The sequence below is a fragment of the Pocillopora verrucosa genome, chromosome 6 (assembly GCF_036669915.1).
Source record: "Pocillopora verrucosa isolate sample1 chromosome 6, ASM3666991v2, whole genome shotgun sequence".
Lineage (NCBI taxonomy): Eukaryota > Metazoa > Cnidaria > Anthozoa > Scleractinia > Pocilloporidae > Pocillopora > Pocillopora verrucosa.
In genome coordinates this window covers 14118812-14142554 of record NC_089317.1, presented here as the reverse complement: position 1 = coordinate 14142554, position 23743 = coordinate 14118812, and the positions used below count along the sequence as shown (strand labels likewise).

Sequence of the window (23743 nt, the reverse complement as noted above, 5' to 3'; positions counted from 1 at the left end):
GCGGCGAGCAGATAACATTGTTAAAACTTGGACTATTCAAAACAAATCTAAGTTGGCAGCAAAATGATTGGTGTAAAGTGTTCAGTCATCACTTACGACTCCTCACCTTCAAACTTGGTCTTAATCGTCCTTATGGTAGGATCTCCTTCGAAAACAAAATTTCTGGAAAACAATTTCACTGTGTAGTTGGTATTTCTCTCCAAACCACGAAACGAATAAGTTGTCGTCCCAGGATCGGTGATATTATCCTTTTCAATCTCAGTTTCACCCTTTCGTAAGATCATTCGGTATCCTGTAATCGGACTTCCTCCATCATCTGTTGGTGCAGTCCATTGTATTGTTATAAAAGTTGCTTGAATGACTGATTCTGATGATTTGATAGATGCTGTCCCTGGTTTCTCTACAAATTACCGTAAAAAAGAGACCATTTTGAGCAAAAAAAACTAATAACAATAAAAGGAGGAAAAATTTTGTTGGGTGATCACCTCATGGTGAGTTTTGTCACAATACTTAGGATAAATACAAGCCCTTGTATTACCACATTTTAATGAACAAACACGTAGCTACCGAATAAATTCATCCAAGAGCCTAATAAAAAGAGGAAAAATTAAGAGTCCATGCGAGTATCCATAGTTTCCTATGGATACTCGCATGGGAGGATGTCATCAATCTGCCTGAAGTTCAACGCTCTTTTGTAACTTATTGAATGCTACCAAAGGGCAAAGTGTCGATAGTTTACTTTAAATCTTTTTTATAAATATGTGTGCATTTCCCACTAAAAGATCAGGCCAACTATATCTGGTATAATTCCACTATTACGCCGTTATACGGCGTAATAGGGTGACGAACACGAAAAATATATATGAGCAAAGCTAAAAGAAAATGCTGACCTCATATAGTTTTCATCTTATCAAAATACAGTGTTTTTTTTAAACTTACTTATCTGATTTATCTTTATCAAGTTCTCATCAGATGGAATAAGTCCATTGGCAGCAATGCACTTGTAATGACCAAAATCTTGATCACCCTTGAGTGGCACTTGTACTTTGTTTTCTCTGGCTCTGACTCTGTTTATTTCACTTCCTTCAGGTTTGTACCAAGAGAGTGTTGGTGTAGGAACACCATCAGAAAGACATTTCAAAGTCACTGTCTGGCCAATCCAAGACTTCTTAGATGACGTGGTGACATTTTGAATTGTGGGCGGGTCTAAGAATAAATAAAAATGCAATAAGCAACTGAACAAATGGTGATACTTCGTATCAATCAGAACATCGACGAGCTTTATCATTCCACTACTGTGTCATTTCACCACATAAAGTAATGAGAGCGGCAAAATATACCATGGTACTACACTTTAGTACAAAGCAAAAATGCGTATCAACATCTTAGCCGCACTGAACGATCCAAACATTGATTTTTTTTTTCGTTTTTTAAATTTGATTTTTGAAGAAACGAATTTTTAAGCAGTAAAGAACACAAATAACAATTAAATGGTTTAGTTCTAGTTGTTTTCTTCTTTCGCGTACACCTTTTGCGATGGATGCGATGGATGCGATGCACAGATAAGGCCGTAGGATGTAAATCGCATACTAAAATTCAAATACTAAAAACTGAAAACAATAGTGGAATAATTAATCCCTTGTAAAAAGAATAAGAAAGATAGTAAGTTTTGAGCTCGGTAAAGAAATTGAGAAAGATGTTTTTCGTCTTGTCACGAGCGTAGGACAAAGAAAAAATTCTGAGTTCCCATGAGGAATCGAATCTCAGACCTCCGGATTCCACGCTCCGATGCTCTACCCCTGAGCCAAGGAGACTCTATGGCGAGCAAGGCCCATTAGGAAGTTCATGTACGATACGCGTCCTGCGTACTGCTAGGATCAGCGATATCGATAGCGTCGTGTTTGTAAATAGAATAACAAAGATGGTAAGTTCTAAGCTCAGTAAAGAAATAGAGAAAGATGACAGAGCGTGCATTTTGCGTCCGAGCGGCGATCGCGTGCTGAAACGGATCGAGTACTTGCCTTGTGCTCACAAGCACCACATGGTAAGCGAAAGTTGTTGTTTATAGTTTTCAAATTCAAGAGCAGTTTTCACATTGTCGGTTTGCAATTTGTAAATCCGTTTATGTAAACTACCAGTTACTTTGTGTTTAATTCATCGAGTTACACCCTCGGAATTACGTATGTGATCATCGAGGGTAAATTCGTAGAGACACCACAAATAATTAATGCACAAATTTCCAGCAAATTTTTGTCACATTATCTCTTTAAAATTCATGAACCATGTCCATAACTTGCTTGGATATTTTCTTTGAATTAATTAAGATACACCCTTGCAATTTAAGAACTTCATTTGCGCCACAAGCGAAGCACATTTCTAACTTTCCAGACGATTTTAGAAAACCATGTTTCAGTAGGTGTTGACTCTCGCTAATTTGGCATAATTCGTTTCGTACTGATTAGGCGGTTTCCCCAAAAGCCATCTATGACTCTGAAGGTACTCAGCCCGAAACAGCAAAACGAAACGACGGAAACGAAACAAGCGAAACGAGCAAAACGAAACGACCGTAACGAACAAAACGAAACAAGTAAAAAAAACGGTCAATAAATATATCTTATCAGACGTTTTGGTGTGTAGTGTAGCTGAGTATTTTGGTTGTTTGTATTTTGCACAACTCGTACAAACACACCAAAACGTCCAATAAGTTATTTATTATCCAACTGCTTTTTTTTTCTGCTAAGTCTCTCTCCTCATTTCTCATAAGGCGGGGAAGGCAGAGCGGATAGAGAAGCGTAGCGCGCGCAGCCGACTGGTTAAACAGGTTTCTTTAACAGTACAAAATAACCAACTGTCTAAATAGCCGCACAATATCGCAGGATATTTGAACTCTATTCGCACGTTATTTGTACTCCACTTTGTGCAGTTGGTTAATAATAATAATAATAGTAATAATAATAAAAAAATAATAATAACAATAAAATAAAATGAATGTCCAGGGGTGTCAGCCGACATATTTGTCTAATTGCGATTATGATCGACTCCTGATCTACCACACGCGGAAATTAAGAAATCTCTCGATTGCCATCGGCTTGCCGTAGGGTTTCGAGGAAACCTTAATTAAAAAGAATCAATAGCAAAAATCACGGAAATAGACCTTGTCAATGAATACCGATATCTGTTTCTTCCTCCTCTTTCCGTATACGCTTTGGTATTCAATATGGCTGGCGTTCCGTCATAGAAACTAAATATAAGTGTCAAATAATAGTTTCAACTGCTCGATCGTTGTAGTCGTTTTGTTGTAGTCATGACAGTCGTTACAGTCGTTTCGTTTGTTTTGTTTCGGTAGTTTCGTTTAGCTGTTTCGGGTTTCAGTACATGCCAACTTGAAGGATGTAATGTTATTTGGGTAAAATTTCTTAAACGGCCATCTATTGCACCCACTTTACATTAGGAAACAGTTGCATATATAATTCCTATTAAAGCTGTATTCAGAAGCATAAAAATGTGGGTAATATGCTTCTGCTTTGTTTTATTGTAATGTGTTTCTTTTTATGTAACATTTAACGTTTAATTTCCTCCCTAAACTGCTTGCGAATAATTAAATTTTATGTTTTAATTCATGTGTGAGAAGATAAAACTAAAGTGTCGCAGAATTTACTCTTCAGAAAATTGAAGTCAGGTGAGCAGGTGTCAGTAATGTCGTATGATTCTTCCAAATCTGCAATTCTATTATTTTAGTTTTTTTACAGAGCCTCTTTTATATCTCTGCGTGCCAGCCAATGATTCAAATCTCAGTGAAAAGATAGGTCATATTTTCGCAGTTTTTTCAAAGTCCATCTTCATAACTGGCACGGCTTTTTTATCCTCGTAAAGAGATATTACACATTTCTACATTTAAAACCTCAGTGAAGAGGTCAATTTTATTTCAATAAGTTTGAAACTTTATTCTATATTAGAACACTTGACTGTCTTAATGTTTGACGTACTTAACCCATACATGTCAGTTGTGTACACCTATTATTATAGAGGTTTCTCAAAAAATTGTTTGGTGTAGCTCTTGTTCTCTGTTGATCTTTGCAGCCCAAAAAACCAATGAAAGCACTGAACTTCAAATTTTGTGTACACAAAGCTTCCTCCTAGTTGGAATGTTGTTTACAAGGCAATTTCTCTTACTGCAGTGATATACTCCAGCAATACCTTGTATGTATAAAACTGACTACATAATATCTGCCATGACTGTGCACATTTTATTTGCCCCTAACATTTCTGAGTAATAATATTTAAGACTGTTAGGAAAGAAAACAAACGAATGAATAGAAGACAGTGAAAGAAGAAACTTTAAACTCCACCATTTGATAGAAAAAAGATCACAGAATACTTAGGAAGGGAGACTTGAATTGTGTTTGCTAATTTCATCCAATACCTTTCAAGTTTTTGATAAAATAAAATTCAATCAGATGTTGGGTTTGCCTACAATGTGGTAAATTGCCAATGTGGTCTTCTAGACATCTGAGAATAATCTAAGACTCCTCTCAGATGTCAGCTGGTAAAAGATAGATACTTAAAATAGATGGCCATAAGAAAAAGTACACATCGAAAAAATCTCACTGACGTGGCTATTGATCATAAAAGTTGAAGATATCTGGTTTTGTGATTGAGTTGTGACAATTAGAATGAATCTGTTCATATCATTTGTTTCTATATGGTTTGTTTACATGAGAAGGTAATTATAATTATAACTTCACAAATGTTTTTCAATTAAAACGGAATGTTTCAATAACTTTATTACTTTCTCTTACCCGTAATTTATTTTTTTTAAGCACAGTAAAAGAAAAAGGTTATAACAACTTTTGATTCAGTGAATTATTTGAACATGTGAGTAACATTTGATGTTTTTACAAGTCACAGGATTGTCCAGCTGAGATGGCCCCGAAAAAGCGTGAACTTGAGTGCACATGTAACAATAACGTGACCATTTTGGAAACTTGAGCACTTGGTAAATACACCTTGACTTGTAATTCTGATGATTACAGATTTCTGAGGTAATTGATATGTCAGTCCCCATGCTACAATGAATCTTCCATATGACTTATGAAGTTTATAGTGACTAAGGGGAAATAAATTCAGGACTTTGACAACTGACCACTAAATACAGGGTGACTGCTTAATATGGTGCTGCTCTATATTGGTTTGATTGTATCATCGATTCAGCAGCACTGGCAGCTTTTTTTTATGACATACTGAAATAAAGACTTACATTGCACAGTGACATAAGCTCTTACTGTCTTTTCCTGTCTCACTCCATTGCTTGCCCTGCAAACATATTCTCCTGCATCGTTCCTATTACTGCTGGTGATGTTCAACTGTTTGGTGTGGGACAAATTAATCCCAGATTTTTCCCATCTTATCTGAGGTTCAGGAAAACCCGAGGCATCACAACTCAAAAACAGAGGACTTGACATATTAACTGTTATATTCTGTGGCACTTCTGTAAACTGGACAGGAACTAGATAAGAAGAGAGGAACAACAAAATGTTCACACCATAACATTAGAGTGCGATTTGGTTCAAAATCATCCACTTCATATGCTATAAAGATAAGATTACAAAATGTAGCGCATTTTCTTTTACTTTCATTTTATCAGCTAATCAGAATTTGCATCAGTTTTAAAATATGCTAATGAAAAACATAAGTTTACAATTTTTGGCAGACACAGGATAATTGCCTTGAAATAATAATTTGGTCTTTATTCTACCAAAAAAATTTAATCAGACCTAGGATTAATCTCACCTAGGATTAATCTCAAAATTGTACCTAAATTCCAGGTATTCTGCTACAGAATTAAATGTACAACCTTAAAGGCTCCCAAACAACTACCACAAAATTACAGACTTCTTGTGTCTGAAAACAATCTAGGGTAACAAAACAAATTTGACCATGGGGTACCATTTCCACTGAATCATTATTTTGTTTCTATCATGCACTTGTGAATCATCATTAGGCTTGTTTTGATATTATTAGGCACAAGTTCATCACAGTAAGGCATTGGTTTTTATCACTAGGCACCAGTTCATCATTATTAGGCACCTGTCAAACATTATTAGGCACAAGTCCATCATTACATACCGATTCATTATTAGGAGGCCCAACTTTTGCTATTACACACCCCTTTATTATTAGGCACTGGCTAAATTTTTCAGGACAGGCATCCTTCACCAGCACTTTTCTCAAGAACCTTGGAGAGGAGCATTATGGTGCAAGCTGAGTAATGCTTGCAAGGGAGACACCTCTTTAGCTGGAGAGCAATGCAAAGATGTCTATAAAGCCACCCAAAATCTGCCTCAGCCCATACTTTTTTCTCCTTCCCCTCAACCACCTCCATTACTCCAGGAGAAGCCTATTTTGGGAGGGGGGGGGGGTTAGGGGGTAGGCACAACACATCAACCTCATTACCAGGGTGTGTCTATTCTCCCCTGTTCAGGGTTGTAATGATTCACTGTGTGGGAAGTTTCACTGACACAGTGTAAGCTTGTGAAAAATGTTTTTCACGTTTTGGATTACAATTCCAAACTACTTAAAAATGCTCAAAGATGTGTCTACCCACCATTTATGTTAAGTCTTGCAGTGGCTTCTGCTCCATCTCCAGCATTATTATGTGGGACACATTTGTATTCACCATAGTGCTGAGATCGATTGACTTTAGTGAGAGTATACTCACTGTTACTGTTATTACTTAGGAGATGGCCATTGAAAAAGAACTTGTAAATTGACACAAGTGGCACAGCAGCTTTAACTGTGCAATTGAATGTAACTGAGTCTCCTTCAGTGACAGCATTTTGTGAAGCATTGGTAGTGAGCCTTGCACCTTCTGGTTTGTCTAAAAATATAAATCAAATCAAAACCTCAAATCTCCGTTTATTTCATGGCTCATTCATTTCCATTGGTAATAAATCATAACCCCATGTAAAAGTCTAGAGGGTGCATGATAATGCAACAAGGAAGTGCTCATCTTGTGTGTGGGTTAATCTAGTAATCCATTGAGTGCCTTGGGCAGAAAATATGATGCTTTTGTAATGGAAAATTGCAGCAAGTCATCTGCTAATGGTTAGAATACTGACTAAAAGCAAAATACAGTAACTTAAACATTGCATGCAGAAAAACAATGGCATAACTGCAGCAAGAAAAATAAAACCAACTGTGTCATTACTAGGAGAACTATTTCAGATCCCCTGTTAACAAAATGAGCAATTTGAGAAGGCCAACTTTACTTGTTATCAGACATGAAAAAAAAGTGAAAACCCAATTTGAATCTAGGACATTTCTTATCTTGCTCAATTGGTACCAGGATGTATACAGTTATCTAAGAACTTTCTGTGGAACAGAGCCTCCCTTGATCAATTTAAGAGAAAACTTAAGTCAAGAGCCTCATAGGCTAGGTGGTTCCAAGGAGAGGAGCATCTCCAAAATCATCATGGATTTTTGGCTCAACTTCACTACTAAAAATGCAAACAAGCAATTCATTTTTTGTTAACAATCCAAGCTTTTTCAAGTTTGCCCTGCAAAGTGCTTTGTCAAATAAAATATAACCTGCTCCAGGAGTTGAGCAAGTTAAACAGTTGCAAATTCATGCAAAATAGTATATAGCATGATAGTAGCAGCAGAGCAAAAAACCAAAAACAGGGGAGATTTCAGTCAGGTTGCATTCATACTATTGTGCTTTGTTTTACTTCCTTAGAGTCTAAAACAGGCTAAATAAAATTATAACTGTGATGATAAGTAACTTCACACAGGCAATAGAATGTAAACTGTGAATGAAAAAAAATCAAGTAAACTAAACTCAGAACACTCTCATGGGTGAATAAGGGGGGGGGAGAGAGAGAGAGGAGTTAGGCAAGAATTAATCATTAATTTGTGGATACCTCTATAGTAATTCTGTCCCATAAAAGGAAGGCAATTTCCCTGACACAATTCAGGATATTTTGCCATACTGCATCAATATCATTTGTACAATTTCTTCTGACTGGCATAGTAATTAGATCTTAAAGGTAAATGAAAATATACCAGAATAAGAAGAACGAGAAGTGTTATCAAGTCTTAAAACATATATTTGAATAGGGTGTTTAAAATATGGTTTTAGCTTTCCAAACCATTCTTTCCTTCTGTCAACACATCTCCTCTATCTAATCCAAAACTGTTGAAAATTTGAAATTCTTTTCAAACCAGAAAACTTCTGATTCAAAACTTTACTTGTGGTAGAATAGTATGGTTTTTTCAACAGCCAAACGATTGCTCTTTTCTATAACACTATGTTCTAAACCTTGGACTAATGAATGAAGAACAAGTTTGTAACAAATGAGAAGTTCAGACACGTTACTTGAAATTGTTTGTTTCCAATTGCTAAGATATAAAAAATTCAATACTTCTCATGTTTGTTTGCCCAAAGGAGTTAGGTACCCTACACACTAGGCTGACAAAACTTGTTCTGCTCTGCCAAAAATCTCAGCAAATTTTGTCTGCACCAAATTTGAAAATTGTATTATCGCGTGCACACTTTCAAACAACTAAATATTTGATAACCACAGTGTCAATGACATTGAAATTGAACACCTTTCTTTAGGTTCTGTTTGTGCGAAAGCTTATGTCTACATGCCAACAACAATTCTTTACGGAAAGCACTGGCTCGCCATGATAATTCCTCATACATTATTCTATTTTTTTCATCATTATTGTCTTTGTCATCCCTCATCTTCTCTTAAAGTGCGATCAAAATCAGTTTAGTTGATTGGCAAGAAGAAAGCAGCTTTACAAGAAAAATAGTGCACACTTGCAATTAAAGATTTGCTTAATGCATCTGAGCTTTTAATGAGTTTTGACTGATGGCAAGTGACACTTTCCCCACCAATGGGAAACATTTTGGAGTTAGGAGGTACAGTGTACAACATAACTCAACAAACCACCAAATTATTTTTTTTTTTATTTCTTCTATGTATCAGTAATATCAACAACTAGACTTAGGCCTAACTACTTGTTTGTGAACAAATTTTCTTAAAGCATTTCCTCCTTGCATCAACAGGCCTTATTTCCATTGGCTGAAAACCTAAATGAAAGTGAAATGCCTTTCATTTCATTTTGGAGTTTGCTGACAAAACAAATTTTTTATTTGAAAAAGAACTCACCTGAATAAGAGAAAAAGAGTGGATATTACAGCACCTGAACATGTTGGTAAGCATTTCATTGCAGGTGATCACGGAGGCTGTTAAATGGCTGTCCACTTCGACTGCTGTGAATCTGACAGAGAGGTTGAAAGTGTTGTAAAGACTATTGTGTTGAATTTTTTGCTACTTTGGAGCCAGCGAAGAAACATTACCACACTTTGTCAGCTGACAAGGGGCAAGAATTGACGTACATTGATGACTGATCAGGTTTCTGTGGCCTGAAAAAAGTCAAATGTGGCAACCCCTCAAACCTCCTTCGGATAGCTAAGTATATTGGCTGTGGCCCTATCAATGTGGTTTGTGTAGACCTTGGAAAGCACTGCCTTTGTACTCTCATCATATTCCCCAGTGTATTGATGCCAAGAGGACAGCTTCGAGCCAAGCTGTTATTCTACTGAGCTGTTACTCTGCCTATTAGAGCTTTACTTGGAAGCTCAAAGTTACAATGTCAAAATTTCAACCAACTGCTTATAATATCCCTTGATGGAGAAGCTCAGAGTGCCGAGATGGATTCATAAACCAAAGTTGGCAGACTACATGTACATTTTTCCAATCCCAGTAGATGAATCAGTCATCGCAGAGCAAAAGATTTAGTTATCAGAACTTACCGCTCCATTACTAGTGCACCATTAGATTGAAATAGAGCTGACCTCCCCTGTTTGTAATTGCAGTTACCAAGATAACCTCTGAAAATGGCAAGTATCGAGTTCCAGCCATGCAAGTTGATGCAAGTTGTTAACAGCACTGTGTTGCCAATGGAGATCCATATTTTAACTTAAATTGAGTACCTTTAATTTATTAGTCTAAATTTGTGAAAGATCACAATCGTCAAAGTCCAAAGTTGTTTGCATTTGAACATTAACTTCATTTCTGCTGAAAAAATAACCAAATGAGATTTATATTTTGTGTTCAGTTGAACAGTCCACAAAGTCAAGAAAGCATTGATTTAAATCACACAACAAACATCCTCAAACAAAAACATGATTCTTTCTTATAAACCCTCCCTGAAAACTTCTGAGGAACATGGAGTTTGAAACTTAGACTTGAATTTTTCCCCAAGATAACCGCTTGGTAGAAAAAAAACTGTAGTGAGTTCTGTCAAAGTGAAAAGTATCATCATCATCATCTCATTGGTAACTATTGAGTCATCACTGTACAATGTCTACAATTGCCCTTCCAATTTAGCCACTGGTCTTAATCGTTTTAATCGTTTGGTCTTTGACCAATACTCAAATCAGAGGTCCTGCCACTCCCGTACCAGTACAATGGCAAAAATGTATTTCCAATCCAAAAGAAAAGGTATGGCTTGAATGTTTTCCACCATTGATTTCTAGTTTCATTGCTGGTAATTGAACTTTCACTTTAGATCATTTTTTAACATGAATGCTACATTTTTGACACTAGTTAAACCAGTGCATTTTCCTGTCAGTTGCTCACTGCACACTTGGCAAAAGTGAAGCCTATGTTTCCAGCTTATACAAGACAACCAAAAAGACAAGCACTGCAGATAAATTATTTTATCTCGTGTTCTGCAAGAATAAGCAGAAACATGAAATGCTTCCACCAATGACTGATTGTGTACTTCACCATCTGAAGCAATCAAACTACAAAGTGTTTGTAGTTGTTCTCTTGACGCTACGCAGGATCTTGGATCACTGGAGGGTCATGGACAGACAAAGGATGAGGAGCTTCTTGTACCACTGACAATCACAAAAGCACAGACACCTGTAAGCCTTCTCAAGCTGATGAAATGCAAGTGCAAGATGTCTGGCTGCCGGCAAAACTGCTCTTGCAGCAACACAGGACTTGCTTGCACAGCAGGGTGCTTCTGCATGGCAGAAGATGAAGCACGTGGGAACCCCTTTGGTCCAACCTGTGTCAGTGACTTAGAAGAAAGCAATGAAGAGAGTAGCTTTGGAGAGGAACTGTAAAATAGTTTGCAGATGAAGCATACAGGTTTAAAAGGCTAGCTTTTTGTCAATTAACTTCGGAGATAAGTCACTTTAAAGCTCAATAGATCAAAATACCTTACAATATTGTGTTTTTTTACAATATGTATTACTCTGAGGTAAAATGTGGTGTAAATACCAGATTTGGAAAGATGACACAAGTATGATTTCATTTTAAGGCAGGAGGGTGGATTTGGGTTCCCCAGAGGTCACATGCCTGGTCATGTGACAATTTTCAAAAGTTGAGCATGGCTTGCCTTGTGTCTTTAAGACCTAGTAATATGACTGGAAGTTTTTTTCCGTAAAAACATAAGAAATGGCAGCAAACAGTGGATTACCTGAAGGTGCCTCTTTTTCATGGGGTGAGATGTGGACCCTACTAAACTGGCTTTGTATGGAATTTTTAGCTGTAACAGGTCAGGTTTTATATATGTGGTTTACTCCAAGACATCATGTCTGTGTAATTTTTCTAACAATGAGTGACTTTGAACTCCAAAGATTAGCATACTATTCATGCTTCTTTTTACCAGCTCCTGACAACAGAAGTTGAATGCCTACCCATATGCAAACACTGAAAAAATTAAGTACCCGGTATCTCACATAGCAGGGTGGTGTACATGAAGTGCTTGCAGGTTACACAACCTCCCAAACCAGAAAGTCAAAAAAAAAATTACTGAAGCGCAGCATTTGTCTTTCCTTTCACTGTCTTTAAATGAAAAAAAAGTAAAGGTTGTAATCACTCCACAGTACAGTCCATCGCTTTTGTGTTATTTAACAGTTGAGTATTTAGTATAAGGTGGCAAGACCTTTGAATCAAGAAATATTAAATGGATTATTGCCCTTAAATAGTATCTCTATTCAAACATCACACATGCAAATATGTGTGTAAATCTTAAGCATGCAGTTTTAGTTTCAGCCCATTTTCACATCTATCAGCTGATCTCAGCTATCAGTAAAACAAACATGTAATTTCTCAGCTCACAGTGAGAATTTTGACCAATTCTCAGCTTTCCATTAAGCCCCAACCAGAGCCCTCACAGAGAATCAAAATATGCACTAGCCTTATGTGCTAGTCATATGGAATTAATTTTGGGTTGCCACAATGACTCAGAAATGGCTTCAAGCCATTTTCTGAGTTAGCACACAATCCAACTGAAGCAATGACTTGTTAAAAATTTTTTATGTCCTCTGAAGCAAAATAATGTGAGCAATGATTCCACCAAAATTCAATTGTCCCAACCAATACTTGGGACCAATGCACACAAAGCCAAATTGAATGGATTTTGAATGGATTCATCAGTTTTGCGTAACTGGCCCTGATAACAGGAGTCACACTGTAAATAAAGTAAATTAAGAACTAGGAAGTTACATGTTAGGTTAAAATGTACTTACAGTGAACTACAATTGTTGTATCAATGGCAGTGACTTCGACTGAGTTATTGGCTTGACATGTATATTGTCCTGCATCCATTCTGTTCATATTATTGAACTTTAAAAGTGCAGCTTTATTCCCTGAACTTGCAAGTACTCCATTTCTAATCCATGCTACATCTGGCAGTGGTTCCCCAGAAGCTTCACAGGCTATGGTGACATTGGATCCTTCAATGTAATATTCTCCTCTTGAAGAGAGGTTTATTTTTGGTGCCACTAAAAGGTAAAGAGATTATATCATCTCTCAAATGGCATAACAAATCTTACTTGGACTGAGTCTTAAAATTAACCCAATTACAATAAAATGAACATAACTATCCAGCAATTGGTTCCCAAAAACCAACTTGTACAAGGAGGCTCAAACTTTATTCAGTACAAAATAACCTGCTAGCACTAGCTACTGGAGAACTTGCTCAAAAGCTAAACTGTAAAATGGGACCTCTGCTTAGGGAAAGAAGGGCCCATTCAGGAAGTCACTCATTGGGCTTAGTGCCCTAGGTTCTAAGCTACTACCATTTTGTTTTTGGATAAAATTTTAACTGCTGCACAAACAAAAAAATAGGAACAGCCAATCAAGCCACACCTCACTTGGAACTTAGCCTGACAAAGGATCTACTGAAGGCATCCTCAGCCAGAAAACTGAAATTTTGATGAAAGAGAAACTGTGGATTCTTTGGGATAAAAAGAATACACCAGTGGCATGCTGAATGCTGCTTGCTATTACTTAATCTTAAAAGGAGAACTTACTCATCTCCTTGAATTGATTGTTCTTTTATCAAACATTACATAATTTGATTGTTTATCATGATTGTTCTGCAAAGGGAGTTTGCAGAGGGGAGAGTTTCTGACTTTTCCCTTGCACTTTGAAGAATTATACCCACAAATAAAATATTCTTAAGCCCAAGTCAAATGCAAAGAAAAAGGACTAATTTTCTGTATTAAGAATGGACTGTATGGAGACCACAATTGACAATTCACTCTAAAACTAAAATTATTAAACATTTTGCTACTTCCCGACAGAGGTTATCTCTTAGCAAATTAAACACATCCTCAATCTGTCACAGGTATTATATTCAGGATGTGAAATTAATTTTTTTTCCAATAGCCACTTGGCTCCTAAATTTTTCAAAGGGGTAGCCAATTCAAAAAAAGTTGGTCACCATTTTAAAGACATACACAACCCTTTTTTTATGCTGTCAGCTTTCTAGGTAGACCCTCCAAAGTTAAGTTAGGAAAAAGATCTTCAATGTGCTGCAAATTGGACACTGGGATGGATGATACACAAGTTCACCTGGCGTCTAGTTATCGATCGAGATCTATTTGCTGCATTTTGGAAACAAACTTAACGATGAAGTTTGCTGTGGATTTATCTTTGCAAATCTTTAAATTCACTTTATCTCTTGGGAAGGTCATGATGAAGCATTCTAGTCGCCAATTTGGTGACTAGTTTTCAGGATTTGGTCGCCAGAGTGAAAATTTAGTTGCATTGGTGCCTGTATATTTACAGTGAAGCAGCCTCATTCCATCAGAGGTCTACAAACACATGTTACCCCCCTAAAGAGAGTTGCATTTCAATACAATTGTGAATCAGTGTTTCCAAAACATATGACAGGATACCGGTAATTTGAGTCAGTCCTTTGTGAAATCAGCCATAGCCAATATGAGGTAAACAGAGGCACTTGCTAGCAAATAAATTATGGGGGCCGGCCCCCCCCCCCCCACAAAAAAAAAAAAAAAAAAAAAAAAAAAAAAAAGAAAAAACAATAAAATTTTCATTACAACATGATCCAGTCTTAGTTTTGGTGAAAACACAAAACAGGCAGTTTTCACAATATTGGGTTAGGAATACATGAGAGCAAAAAGGCTGCTTGAATTCATGCTAAGCAGTTCCTAGAAGTAATTGAAACAAGATTTGAGCATGTTTGACATTAGCACAGAAACTGTCTTCTAGACCATCAAGAGATGTTGATGTTAATCAAGAAACTACAGGAGATGGTGGGACAGGAGTTATAGAGGTAGAAAGTGGAGAGGCGACACCAAAAATACTACTTGATTCATCTTTGTACCAGAAGTAATATTCTTGTTGCAAACTAAAGGTTTGAGTAAGAAATGCAAAGCCAGAGTAGCTAGGAGACTACTGGTAAGAGGAGCAAAGTCTAATTTAATGACAGGAGAAAAAAACTTGATTTTCAGTAGTACTTAGACCTATACTATGTGCAAGTGTTAAAGGTCGAGGAAGCTGTATGTAGATTCCTTGAGAATGGAGTAGCTTGCTCAAAAAGTTCTTAGATCTAAAGGAGGTTCAAAATGTTTCCATATTAAAATATTTCCATTTACCCCCAACTATATTAGGCCCTATTAAACTTTGTTCAGATTTTAAGAGCCATCAATTAGGAAAGCTTCCAACTGCAGTTGTAACATAGATATCATTTGTGTAAGCGTCACAAAATCTTACAAGGAGTTATGGAATAAACCAAATTTTGAAGAAATCATTGTGATACCAAGGCTTATTCGGAAGAATAGTGTGGTCAATTGTGTAAAAAGCTGCAGATGAGTCTAACAACACTAGAACAGCTTCACATTTGTTGTCAATGGCTTGATGTATATCATTAATGCTGATTGCATTTTAGCTAATAAGCCATTGGTGGTGAGATATCCTTCAATCTGGAAAGCCACTCTTCTCTTTAATGCCTTAGCAAGAAATGATAGATTGGAGATAGGTTGATAGTTAGAAAAGACATCAGCATCAAGGTTGTCCTTTGTTATCAGAGGGCAAATTGGTGACTTCTTGAAGAAAGAGGGGAAAATGCCCTGATCCAAAGACATGTTCATGACATCACAGTCCTTTAACAAACAAGTAGGTAATGGATTGAGAGCACAACTTTTACTTTTTGATGACTGAATGATAGTCTTAAGACCATTAGGAGAGACATGATCAAACTGACTGAAAGGGGTAGAGTACAATACATTAGTCACACATTTAGGCCAAGAAGGTTTCTGAGAGAGAGAATGTCTGATATCAATGATTTTAGATTTGAAGAAGTTGCCAAAACTCTCAACCAGGTGTTCAAACGAGTCATGTGTTAGTAGAGGTGGAGAAGACTTTCCAGTGAACATACCATCAACAAGCTTGAAAAGCTGCTTCACATTAGATGTTCTAAATTTCTCCTTCGAGTGACCTCAAACAAGTTATTATAATTGCAGCAGGCTTGATAGTAAATTTGCATGTCAATTGATGTCTTAGTGAATTGAAATTTTCCTTCATAGCACCTTTTAACATGTTTTAGTTCTTGAAGATATTCTGAGGACCAAGGCGCATGTGGCCTAAGGGTTTGTTGTGAGGTGTACTTGTCAAGTAGAAGATGCAATGTGTTATCATAAGTAGTTATTACGTCGTCCAAGTTGTCAACTGATTCCTAAAAGAAGACACAGCAGATGTCCTGCCAAGCTTTAAAGTTCTATAATTTTACTCCACTTTCTTCTAGTTTCATTGATATTTTTTCCTTCGGTGTGCGTTAAATCGAGAAATAAGGATTTAAACTCGGCAAATAGCCATTTATTTCATATGAAAATCCCTGCTGAGTGCGCTGGACAAACTTGGTTGAACAAAAACCTATCTCACACTCCGAAGAGACCAGTTGTAGAATGGAGGAAGTGTGGCTCTATTTGCGTCTTTCTTCCACCTAAAGATCTTACAGAATGTATGGATGTTCATGCCAACCCTGGACCTCCAAAGCCTCAGACTGACTCCAGTAACTTGGTCAATTTACAGCTGCAAAGCCCACACAATGAGGACTGCCCCCATTTGTCATCATTTGCAGCTTGCAAGGTTTATAGCCGACAAGAACTATTTGCTCTTTGTTCCCAAAAGTATCATGACCAGGAATTCAGGACTTGTCTCAGGAGACTTAATGCAAACGGGCTTCTAAGAAATGATCTTTTATTGAGGATGCTCCACTCATACAAACATGATTTTTGGGGAGATCCTAGCTAAATGTCAAAAATATAAACAAATAATGAAAATATCTAATATTATATATAAAAGATTGTAAAATAAAACAAAGGTATATGCAAAATAGAGAAATATAATGCTAAGAAAAAATCTTAACAATTGATTTCTTAAAGGCAGCGAGGTTGTCAGTGTTTCTGGTTTCCAAGTCGATGGTGTTCCAGTCCTTCCCACAGTGTGGGACAGTTTTGAAAAAACCCCAGTTTGTCTTTAATAATTCAAATGCAAGGTTTTGTTTGTTTATAGTATTGTAATCACGTCTATTTTTAAATTATTTAAAACCAAAATCAAACTCAATGAGGTTTTTCAGGCATTTGTAAACAAAAATACATCAGTCAATAGTTCTCTTTTTGACTAAAGTTAACCAGTTGAGATCTTTCAAAGCTTGTGTAGCAGAATCTCTTAAGTCTCTGCCAAGGATTATCTTCGCAGCTCTGTTTTGAAGAGTGTCCATGTGAACTGTATTTCTTTTGTCTCCCCACACAATACTATTGTATTCAAAAATGGGCTTGATCATGGTGTTATAGAAAGTTAGTCTTGCAGATAGAGGTAGCATTTATTTAATTCTAGATTAAATTGATATTTGTTTACATATTTTGGAGGCAATGTTTGAGACGTGATCTTCCCAAGACAGACGCTGATTCAGTATGAATCCAAGATATTTGTAATAATCCACACGTTCAAGATCTTCACCACTTATAGATAACAACAGAGAAGAGAAATCTCCAAGATGTGAAGAGTGGCCAAATAACATAAATTTACACTTTGACACTTTGATAAGGTGGTGCTCAGTGTTCCCCAGGAGAGAGGCCTTATGCCAGTCAAAGACCAATTCCATGTAGGATAACTTGTAGTGAACTTGGTAAACAACCCTGAACAAGCAGTATAGCCATCCGCGAATTTGATAAACCAGGGAGAGCGGTGAGTTAGAGCATCTTAAGGAAGGTCAAACATCAGAAATCTTATGATATACCTGTTATCCTGTCAACAAATGCGAGAGCATTAACGAACAAGGTGGATGAGATTCAACAAATTGTGGAGCTCAACTCTGTAAGTGCTATTTGCATTACTGAATTTGGCTGTCGCCTAATGTGCCAGATTCTTATGTTGCTATCCCTGGTTACAATCTATTTTGCAAGGATCGAATTACTACAGGAGGAGGAGTGTGTATTAATTTAGATCACAAAGTGCCATGTAAATTCCTAGAATCTTGTAATCAAGACGAAGTCAAATCAATTTGGATATCAATGAGGCCACATAGTCTACCAAGACAAATTAAATCAATTGTGTTAGGTGTGATATACTACTCTACTAGTAACCGTGAACCTGAGAATGTGATTTTGCAGCAACATATTCAAAGAAATCTTGACATGCTATTATCTGACCAGCCAAATGGCCTGGTTGTAATTACTGGTGACTTTAATCATCGCACAACAGGATTAAAGTTAAAAGATTTATCGGAAGCCAACCATCTTAAGCAGCTTTTTTTTAAGTATTTTTAACAAATGTGATGCATGTTCTGGTGTGGTGTGTATAATTTGTACTTAACATATACAGAAATGTACATAATTGTTCTTACTAAGTTCTCATTGTATTATAACTTGTTAATTCAGTATGTTACTGCACGAAAGTTTAATAAACTGTTATTATTATTATTGTGTTATTATAAATTCACCTCCTCTGCAAGTGGATCTTGGCAAGTGATAAACAGCATAATCTTTAAGTGAATTTATAAGGTTGGCAATGGTAATACTATTTTCAAGGTAAGCCACGATTCAGTCACAGATAGAAGGTCAAGAAGATGAGATAACAAAAGATTACAAAGTGACAATACTTTGGTATTCAGTGAGTGAGCATTCCAAACACTGAAATCTAGTGGTGGATTGCAGCATGTCCAAGCTGATATCAGTGGAATATGAACAAGATTTTTGTCATTTCCCAAGTGAAATGCAAATTGGTGACAATGAGGTGTCATGGTGGTTTGAATATTAAAAACCTTTGTTGCTTCACATGCCTGACTGTTCTTCCACTCTGGCATCCATGATAGTGCCACTTCCATTTGGATCTTGAAGATGAAGAAGTTGGTCCAGGATTTAGTTAAACATCCATATGGACAGTTATGTCAATTGCAACAGGGAGAGAAAAAACAAAGATGTCCCTGCTTCGTCCATAAGGACACTGCCTGCAATACAAACAGCTTTTGCTTCAAGCAAAGGAAACTGCTCTGGTGAACTCTTAAAGTCGCTTCCTACAAGTGAGAAACTTTGTAAAGACAAGAAAAGTTGACTAAAATAGATGCTAACATAAAAAGCACAAGAAATACTACACAAAAATAATGAGCATAAATACACATTGCAGCCATTGTTTGGCACATACATAATTTGTTAATGTAGTAAACAGTGAGTTTGGATTCTTCACAACAAGTGAATAACAGCATCTGCTAAGGACAGCATTCCTACCTGGCCATGTTGATTATCATTGAATTATTTTCTGTTTGCCTGCTGAGCATCTTTTAAAGAGCATAAAGAGCATAAATAGCTTGGATTATAAAATCTTGCTTCATTGCTCAAATCTTCTTAGTCTTGACTTGCCCCTTAGTGTAAGAAATTACTTGAGGAAGTCACCATTCTGTTGACTAAATTTATATCCAAGGCTGTGCTCTAGGAAAATTTTCAAGGCACCCAAAGGGCGCCTAACCATGACAAGTAGGTCGCCCAGCCTTCCAGGTTGGTTGCCCGAATTGATTAATTAATAAATAATTAATTGATTAATTAATTAATAATCCATTTTACAGTTGAATCAGTTAATAATTGACAATAAAAAAATCCTTATTCAGAGATTTTGATTCATGCATGGACTTCAAAGTTTATCTAGCTCTCTTTAGAGAAAGTTACAGTGAATCGGGAAGCCTTCGTCATTGCAACTTACTATTTGCAAGAAAGTTAAAATTTCAGAAAGTAGACGAAACCATTGATAGAATGTTTAATTAAAACTTGATTGCAAGTTTGTGCGACATCCGGCCGAGGAAACCATTGCTGAATGACAATCTTTACTAATCCGTGACATTTTGAAAGAGTATCGTTGTATACTTCTTACAGTTCCAGGGAATCTGCAGAATTGCCAAACAGTTTCATCTTTAATCTCTCTCGTTCAATATTAACTTCACCGGGCACGGGCGGCGAAGTGAGTTACTATATTTAGCAGTCACGTACTCTATTTTGGCGAACTTGTGATATCATGAAATCCTGTTATAAATTAACCACATACATGTTAAAACTGCTAAGAAAATTTCTTTGAAGACTACTAAAATAGGTTTCGAAACAAAAGTGTTCTTATATTAAAGTTTCATTTTCGTCGAATTTTGATCGAATGATCACAATTGAGAGCAAGTTGCCAAATATGGTGCTGATAAACATCTTGCATGCCATGGACAAAGCTAATTAAATAAACACAAATTTGCATAAAGGACGGTTTCGTTTTATTAATCACGCGCTCCACTATTGAAACTGCTTTTCGGGCTAGCGGGAGCCGGGGAGCACGATGGAGTTTCTTTTTGTTTCGTTCCGTTTCTATACGTTTGCTGGTTTGTTTCGGGTTTTCACGCAAGCCGAAATCTATGCGCTCGGACAGGCGACCGCTTTTCTTTTTTAGTCGCCCGAGACCAAATGTTAGTCGCCTGAGGCGACCGGGCGCCGCTAGAGCACAGCCTTGATATCTGCAAACCTTGAACATCAAAATCCTCATATAGCAACGAACAGCGCAATGCTAACTTCCATTCCCTTTGGCAAGTCCCCTTAATTAACAGGCATGAAAAGCTATACCATTTTTCACACCAAATTAATTTCACATGCTGCCTGTGATTGGTCATGCAATATTTACCTTCATTGATTTTTGCATTTTTTCTAATTATGACTGACCATTTGTAATTAACAGCTTTGCCAAGAGAAAATCTAAGTTCTCATATTAATAATAGTTATCTATGCATAACAGAGTAAGCCAAGCAAAGGAAGCAAAGTTTCCAAAAGTCAGGTTAGCTAGCCACTTTTAGTCCTGTATATAAAGGGTTGTGCATATTCATGCTATCGTTTACTTTCTCCAGATCTCAGAAATACGAGAGACATGAGTTGATTGCATTTGATCTATGTTTGAATATTAATGGTTATGTCTGTATTATGTACCTGCCACAATAAGCTTCACTGTACTTTGAAACGTGTCAAGAAAGCTTCCAACGAGTTCACAGTAAAAATTGGTATTGTCTCCAGGGTTGATGTTCTTGATAACCAGGGTAGCTCTTCCTTCAATTGTTAGTCTTCCTTTGTAAGATGGAGGAATGTTTGGACTTTCTTGGACACTACCACTGTTCTTAACTATCATTTTCTTCAATTCACCATCCACCTCAACTTTATAGAGAATTTCCTGAACCTCATTAAGTGGATCAGTGTAGTTCCACACCAGGTTGGCATCACTACCATTGTTAAAGTAGCTTGGATTAGAAGGTTCCTGGGTGAAACGCACATTTACACCCCCTAAAATAGACAACCATAAACATAATATTATCAGCCCTTTAGTTACATGTGTAAGAACAATATTTAGGAAAAAGGGCTTAAATAGAGACCACCACAGAGACACTTTAAGTGTAAGCAGTAACAACAATAAGTGTAAATAGGCACTAGATTGATATTCACTGGTATCAATCAGCTTGAAATATACTTTCATTTTCTAAGAAATAAGGTTCAATAACAGTAATGTAACTGTTTGTGTCTTGTTAAAATCATATTTGACAAGTTCCACTTTCTTTAATTTCTGAAATATGTACCATGGTGAATTTCCAAAATTTAAAAGTGGTACACGTAAAGAATTTTTTTGAAGAAGGACTTGTTGAAGTGGAAAATGGAAAGGGGAAATGTCCACATATATTATACGTTAAACCACCAACTGAGGGATTTATTTTTCCACTCATTTCATTTTCTGGTCTTTTGGCTTCTAGTTTTTGAAATTTGTATGGTCTTATCTCAGCATCCTGCCCATCACTTAAGATGTGCATGACAGAAGAAAACAAAAGAAAAGAAACCATTTAAGCGTTCTTGATGACCAGAACAAAATTCTCGTGGGCGTTAAAGTTCCCTACTGAAACGTTCATGTCAAAAAATTGGAAAAGAAATCAAAGTTCACATGCACCACTTTTGTCTGTATTCTTGCCTGTATTCTTGCTTGTATTCTTTGCAATTTAATTTTTCTTCTGTTGCAATTACCACTTCCTTGCAAATATTCGACAAAATGCTAGGCAGCCATTTGGAAATTTAGTGCTCTTGCTATAATCACCTTGTGCATAAAAAATCCTTTGCTCTTGATTTCTATCGCATCATAGTTATTCAGACTTCATTTCTCACGTGATTGAAATCCACAAATTATATCTTAATTTTTTAAATACAAAAACTGTTGAAAGCCACCTTAGAGTTCGGAAATCGTTTTGACGAACATCACGTTCAGAATAAAGGATCGGCGTTTACGTATGTCTAAGCCGCAAATGAGACATGGTAAGACACACTGTAAAATCCTTTAAACGGGAGAATAAATTTCACACTTACCTGACCCGTGAAACTTTACCAGCAGAAGAAAGAGTAAGTAAATTTCATAATCACGGAGAGACATCATCTTGTCAGATCCTAGCTGACGCGGGTGACGCTACATCGAAGGCGTTCGTCGAGGGTCGAACACACAAGTTTATAGTACAGCGGTTAAAATTTCAATTACTTCATGTAAGTTCAGCACTTGTTCCCCACGAAAAGTTCAGACCTGAGATATACAAGATCGTCCTGAACAAAAAAGCCTTGAGGTCCTGCGGCAGTTTCTTGATTTTGTTTAAATATTTTGAGGCTGTCATCAAATTACTACTAGGATATATTCCTTTTGAACAATTTCCACGGGATTTTTTTAACTGTAAGCTAAATGCGATTACAATTTTTTTTATATAACGGGCACAAAAAGCAGCATTACACCGTTACTATTTTCTTCCTGTATCAATCATTAGGAGAAGAAGAAATATTAATAAATGTGTGATCGCGTAGTTTATAGCGATTCCCGAAATCCTAGATTCATGAAAACAAGCCATCAAACTATACTTCTCTGTTTTTGTTTACTCACATGTGGCTCACAGATAAAGATATACAAAAAACTAATAAAAACGTTTTCAGTATGTTTGAGCTATTTACTAGGTTATCTATGCGCCGAGAAGCCTAATAGTAACGTTTGAATTTTAGACGGTAACGTTGTCTCTTAAGAAGTAAATTATGAGAGAGATTCTCCTTGCGGCGTTGAGTCCGTTGAGAGAAGTTCAATGTTTTTTACTTACGTAATACGAAAAATTTGTCAACACTGAAACGTCAAATGATTCGTGAAATAACGAACGGGAATTTCAGGAATTGTACACACCCTACGTTTATGGGGAATTCTGAAGTAAATGGATGTAAATGACCTTCCCGATTTTGTTTCCTCAATACACGAAAAGTTCGATGGACTCCTCTACTAAAATACCTAAAAAAATTAAAACAGTTTCGCGGGTCATGCAAAAATCGAATACTACTGGTGCGTTTTATTATATTTCAAACTCAGTTTTCAAAAGGGATTCTTACCTTTGTTGGTCCTTGGAGGCAGTGCCGAGTTTCATTGCTCACGATGGTAAACGGTTTGCCGAAAAATTGGATCGGTTCATTACCACCATTGAGGGTCTGAATGGGGGTACTTCGATAACACTAAACACTTATTTTTTTGACTGTATAACATTAAACAGTTAATTTTCAGCCATTTTAACACTAACATTAAAAAATTCGTTGTAACATTATTTTTTCCCATAAAAACAAACCACACCCTAAAAGGGGAAATATCTATGTTGGGCCTATGTTTATTTTTTTTTATTTATTTTATTTTTTTTGTTTATTTTTTTCCAGAAATCGTCAACAGCAATTTATAAGCACAATTGCACGTCGTTTTCTTTAGAAAAAAAAGTTGGTACATGGGATATTTACCACCTCAAAATGGGAATGAGAAGGCTCTGGAATAGAAGAGTATTTTTATAATTGGCAACAAGTAAACAAGATTATTATCAGAGGGGGACATGGGGGTTTAGCATACCGCAACAC

At 36.5% G+C, this 23743-nt stretch overlaps 1 protein-coding gene across 1 annotated transcript in view; it reads right to left on the bottom strand.

The window, feature by feature from the left end:
* The window catches only part of LOC131787144 (neural cell adhesion molecule 2), a 33257-nt gene extending 10944 nt beyond the window's left edge, over nt 1-22313 (bottom strand). Inside the window, exons 1-7 of the mRNA XM_066168620.1 lie at nt 22193-22313; nt 20783-21130; nt 12557-12811; nt 6605-6877; nt 5258-5506; nt 940-1206; nt 107-400 (exon numbers count right to left, since the gene is read on the bottom strand). Of these exons, the coding sequence (XP_066024717.1) occupies nt 107-400; nt 940-1206; nt 5258-5506; nt 6605-6877; nt 12557-12811; nt 20783-21130; nt 22193-22259 (1753 nt within the window). The 5' untranslated portion in view covers nt 22260-22313. The remainder of the gene's footprint in view (nt 1-106; nt 401-939; nt 1207-5257; nt 5507-6604; nt 6878-12556; nt 12812-20782; nt 21131-22192) is intronic.
* Between the last annotated feature and the right edge of the window lie 1430 nt (nt 22314-23743).